Source organism: Nanorana parkeri, unplaced genomic scaffold (genome assembly GCF_000935625.1).
Source record: "Nanorana parkeri isolate BGI_ZX_2015 unplaced genomic scaffold, ASM93562v1 scaffold1020, whole genome shotgun sequence".
NCBI lineage: Eukaryota > Metazoa > Chordata > Amphibia > Anura > Dicroglossidae > Nanorana > Nanorana parkeri.
Window position 1 is genome coordinate 279,713 of NW_017307288.1, and position 6,000 is coordinate 285,712.

General features: G+C 41.0%; 1 protein-coding gene across 1 annotated transcript in view; it reads right to left on the reverse strand.

Moving 5' to 3' along the window:
* FBN2 (fibrillin 2) overlaps nt 1–6,000 on the reverse strand; it is a 197,951-nt gene that overhangs the window by 40,721 nt on the left and 151,230 nt on the right. The window contains exon 41 of the mRNA XM_018567207.1: nt 4,957–5,109. Within this exon, the coding sequence (XP_018422709.1) occupies nt 4,957–5,109 (153 nt within the window). The remainder of the gene's footprint in view (nt 1–4,956; nt 5,110–6,000) is intronic.

A 6,000-nucleotide genomic window follows, 5' to 3' on the forward strand; every position in this document is an offset into this window, starting at 1 on the left:
TTTGTTTTCTCTTTTTATGTAAGCCACATCTTCTTGGCTCTAATTACTTGATCATTTAGATACCTTCCTCAGAGACCATAACATACAGGGGTACGGATACTCTTAAAGACTAGAACACACAGGGACTCATATATACACACGCGAGCACAAACACACACACGCACACATACATACACACACACACGTTGAACTGGATGGACCTGTGTCTTTATTCAATCTCACATACTATGTAATTATGCAACTATGATAATTAACTAAAAATTATTTAAAAATTATTTAAAAATAATAAAATTGTCAGCTCACCCAAAACATATATTAACCTCTCCTCAGCTCCTTCTCAGGGCCGCCGTCAGGGGGGTACGGCCGATATTGATGTAAGGGGCCGGGCCAGGCTTAAGGGCCCGGGCACCTTACATGAGTATCGGCCGTTCAAGTGACAGACCAGGATGTGGCCGGGCCCCCCGCAGCACCGGAGGAGGCTGGGGCCCGCATGCTCCAGACCCTCACCTGGGATGCCTCCTCCGGTGTCTCCAGGGGGTCTCTCCACTGTACATTCGTTTTTAAAGATGCCCGCTGCGAGTAGAGGCGGCCATCTTTAAAGCTGGCAAGCGCCCACATATCATTTAATATATTGCCGAACAGGCAATATATTGAATGAAAATCATTCCCTGGTTGTCAAGTGGGGAATCAGCATGATCTGCATGTCTTGCTGATGCAGATCATACTGATCGCTCCTTCGTGGTGCCTCTGCTAACAGGCAGGGATCGATTAGTATGCCTGCATCAGCCAGAGTGCAGAGCACACCGATTCTCCACTGAAGCCCAGGGATGCTGACCCCCTTCCTGCAAAACAGGTAAGCAAGAGAGGGGGACGTTTTTTAAATAACTATTTTAATTGTTAATGTGTGTGTGTTTTTATTGTGTGTGTTTTAATGAATGTGTGTGATTTTTTTTTTTTATGAAGCTATGTGTGTGTTTTTTAATGAGTGTGTGTGATATGTGCGTGTTTCATTACACGTGTTTTTTTTTGTTTGTTTTTTTTTAACCACTTCCCGCGGGTTCACGTAATTGTGCGTCATCCGCTGGAAGTGGTTATACCAAGAACACGGCTGCTCCTGAAGCCATGTTCTTGTACCGTGTTAAACAGCTGACGATTGCTGTTTAAATACAAGCGATCCAGCGTCTGTACAGGCGCTGAATCGCTTGCACGGTGCGGCGCTGTGCCCCCCCCCCCACCGTCAGTTTCCTGGGCTCATCTGTCCCTCGTGTGAGCCCAGGCCGCACGTGCAGGTTCTCCCCTGACACATCGGAGGAGAGATCAGTGGCTTCTAGCTGCGGATCTCTCCTCCGATCACTGGACCCGGAAGTGATGTGCCTTACATAATTTCCGGTGTCACTGTACACAGTCTCTGGCTCTTAGGGCCTGTTCAGACCACTTACAGTGCGTTCTGGCCGGAACGCACTGCATCGCAATGCAGCTGGCTCATTTTTGTGCTGGGCAGGAGGGGGCGTGGCGGGCCATTGAAGTAAATGGCGCTGTAGCCACGCCCTCCGGCCGCAATGTGATCGCCTGCACAGGATCGCAGGGCACATTCTGCCTGCAGTGCGTTTCAGTGTTGTGCGGTCAAAATGCTGCAAGCACTATTTTGACCGCATCGGGATGCAGGCACAATGTGCCCTGCGATCCCGTGTGGGCGCTTGCATTGTGGCCAGAGGGCGTGGCTATGGCACCATTCACTACAATGGCCCGCCACTCCCCCTCCTACCCGGCAAAAATTGAGCCGGCCGCAATGTGATGCAGTGTGTTCCGGCCGGAATCGGGCTTGGACGCACTGCAAGTGGTGTGGACAACCCCTTAGAGCCAAAAGAAGAAGCTGGTGAAGCAGATCTCTGCTTCATCAGCTTCTTTGGGTTCCCTAGGTGACATTAGGGTATGAAAAACCCCTGACGTCTCCATAAAGAGGACCTGTCACATATGTGCTATTACATAAGGGGCTTTTTAGTCCGCTATGTGATAGCAGTAAAGCTGAGTGTAAAAAAAAGGTAAAAATTAAAGTAACATTGCAAAAAATTGCAACTAGCATCTTTTTACTCTACAGGGCCTCTGCTTTCAGAGAATATATCATTGTTTGGGGTCCGAAACTGAAGGCTGCCCTGCTCCTTCTACCTATGAAAATCATAGCTAGGGGGTTCTCACTCTGCCTCTCCTCTTATTTTTGTATGTATTTATGACTAGTACAGAGAATTCAAGAGAAGGATAAGCACTCATCCAACTGCAGCAGAAGGAAGAACATGCTATGTTGGAGGGCATGACAGATCAGGGGTCTGTTCCAGTTGAGATCTCTTTACCTTTGTAACAAACAAACAAATCAAAGCTGCTTAACCCCCTATACTGATATTCGGGCTGCAACTATGGTGCTCAAAATTGGTCTCTGCCAGACACCATGAAATGAAATGTAGAGAAACCAGCACACGGAAAGGATCCACTCATGCAAACTTTATTACTATGGTATTAAAAACAGCAACCATTTGCTGTATTTAATGCCTTTGTAATAAAGTTTGCATCAATTGGATTCTTTTTGTGTGCCAGTTTCTCTACAATGCTCTTTGTCCCTAAGAAATATAAGCCAGTGCAAGATTCACTCATTTAACTGAAAGCTTGGTACCAAAGTACTGTATACCAGTATCATATATGTGTGTGTGTGTTTTCTACTTCCTGTACAGTCAATAAATCAGACTTACAAATATTTTGATTTGATTTGGCCAAACACATGTACGGTCAAATCTATAAAAGATATTGGCCCTGTAAACTAGGAAAAGAGTGGACGACTCTACTGCTGCATGGCTAGTTTAACAATATAAAGTGTAGTAGGTGTTTTTTTTTCAGTGGTAACATTTGCAATCAGAGTGACATGTACTCTGATTTCTTAATACCAGTACAACAAAAAAATGGATCCCACTACGCATAATACTGGGACTTCTGTTTGCACTTCAAGCTATGTTTACAGACTAATAAATATGTCTCTTCAAACTCATCCTATTGAATTAAGCATCCTCTACCCCACCGGTATCTTAACACTTAAATGCAAAATGCTTCCAGCTTGCTGTTGACCTTTATTTGTAAGAAGCTAGGTATTTCTTTATTTCATAAAACTGGCAGGCTTCTTTCCTTTGTATGACAAAACTTCCAAATTGCTCCCTGCTGACACCGTGCAATTAATTTAGTAAATCCATTAAAATAATTATAGAGCCGTGGTTTAATGGCAGTTGCAAGAGGCTTGTTTCCACAAAATGCAATCCCTGTAGAGAGGGAATGTTTCAATTTGTAATTACTCTTATAACAGCACCCTGCCCACTTAGTTTACTGACAATGAGACAGTCACTGCTGTGGAATGTTAATACATACAATGTCTTAGTGCATGTAAAGCGATGGAAAATTATGAGCATAAGGACATTTAATGTAGATTTAGAACATATAGGAATGGACTGTACTGCATATAGGAACAGCATAATATTGTAGCATCAGACAAATTAAACCAAAGGAAAGGATTTTCTAATTTGCCACAAAGGTTCTCGACAGGTTTTGGTCATACTCAAAGTATGCAAGGGAAGGAAAGTACTTGTTGCCAATATTGGCCAATCAGATACTCATTTTTGTGCATTGTAACATGAAAGTTGCCTTATTTATTGTTATAGTCAGTGAAAACTTTACTTTAATCTTAAAACATCTGACAAAAGCTAAAGTATGTTGCTACCCTACCATATATACCTATAGTCTTTACTTTTACCCCCATTTTATTTGTCACCTGCAGGATTTATCAATTGTTTTTTACTTGTTTTCTGTTGCAACATTTCGCATCATGTTTTAGGACCTGTGTGGACAGGCTTTTGTTCACTTTAAACGGGTTTCGCATTTTTATACTAGTCTAAGGGAATGCATAACCCCTGGATGCAGATCAAATGCACCTGTCAAAAATCCAATTGACATAGGCATACACAGTACTAAAGATAGATTTTTTTACATTTTATTCTTAACTTGTCTGTCTACTGAATTGTAGAGTACACACCAAGCCGCCATAAAAAATTGCCTATTGTCACCAAGCCACCGGCCTCTGCACTAGTACTTGTTTGACTTTTTTAAAATATTCTTATTTTTTCTATTAATTGCTGCTTTTTTATGTGAAAATAAAAGAGCTATTTTTTTTTTTCAAAAATATTTTATTGTGTTGAAGATCCCATCAAGTGTTTACAACATGTCTAATATGACACCATCAACATTTTTTTTCTTGTCAATAAATTTGCATATATGAACCTTCTGGACTAATTGAACACTATATACCCTATCGTAAGGTTAAGGTTCATTTCTTAGTGCGACCCTGCAGTAGGTTTCAGATGGTAGAGTAGCTCCACCGTTATCGTTAATTGAGGAGAGCTCTAGGGTGGAATGGAGTAGAGCAAGCAGCCCGTCTTGGCGCCTACTCGCTCCCCCCCCCCTCCCTTTGCTTTGCTATAGTGGTTTCCCTCCCATCCTTCTCTGCCCCATAGGGCGTAAAAGAGCTATATTTAAGAAACAATCCTAAAGCCTTTGGTGCAGGACTAATTTTTCTTCAACAGTCTTGTCTAATATATGGCATGAGTAAAAATGTCTTATCGGTGACAACGATGCATGACCCATCTACTGTCATACTTGTCTCTTGAAAAGTGTATTTCCAATGTGTATGTAATCAGATCACATACATGCAGTCAAAGAGTTACAGGCTCTTGCAGTATACAGTGAAAAATAGTAGGATAATACAGTAAATACAAAAAGAAAATAACAACAGCCAGAGACAATAGAATGGAACATAAATACGGAAACCATAACAATTTATTTTAAAGAGGGATATCAGACATTGTTGAAAGATAAATTTAAAAATGAAGAAAACTGATGGAAAAAATTAAGATATTGGTTCTGTACCTGTGCCAGGAGTGGGGCATGGCTCACATGGCTTACTCCAGGCTTTACCAATGTTATATGTACAGCAGCACAACTTCTTGGTGACATTGAAGGGAAGCTCATTCTCACACATAGTTCCATTGTAAGTTCGGTAGCAATAACTTTTCCTCATATCTGTCATCAATCAGAACAAAAATGAATTTATGAAACTTCTTGAACAGTGTCAGTTAAAAATTAGTATTATATTCAGAACAGTAAAGCACAGTTCCCGTTGCATAGTCAGGTATAGGCATACTTATGCTGTTCAAAAGTTAGCTAAACAGTAACACATTCCATCTGTTGTCTACTGGCTTTAGGTTCTGCATTTCATTTTAACATAATTCTCACTGGTTGTAATGGAATGATTTTTAACTCTGATAAGCCAAATCTGATACATTTACATTCATATAATCAAGTAACATTTGATAGTTTTGCCTATGCTTTAAAACTGTTGAGAATAAGCTAGCTTTAGGTCAAATATGATAAATTATACTAGAAAAAAGTGAGATGATGGGTGGAAGAAATTAAAAACATAGTACAATCATCACCTATATCAATACCAGATGGAAGAGGTAATTATTCAGCTGTATTAAGTAATTCTTTGGTCACCATCATGTAAATTCATGATGTTACAAGGATTACGCCCTTTTTCCAGAAGATTTTCTGAGCCATGGTGTCAAAGATTTATATGATATATGGATATGGAACAAAAATCCAAGAGATGATTATCCATGGAATATGAGTCAATTAGTGCATTGGCATCACAACTGTGTTTAAGTACACCTGTCATGATCGAATTATGTAGGCTGCCAGTGTTGACCTCTCCATTTGAATATGTTCATTCCCTGGCTGCCAAGCTGATGCTTTTGGCTTCAATGTTGTCTGAGTCACTGACCTGGAACAAGCATAGAGATAAGGAATTCTGACACTTTTCTGACACTCACTTGCAGCATGCTTGTTCCAGATCCCTGACCCAAAAGTATTAAAAGCAGACACAACCAGGCAAAAGAGAAATGGCACCCCCCC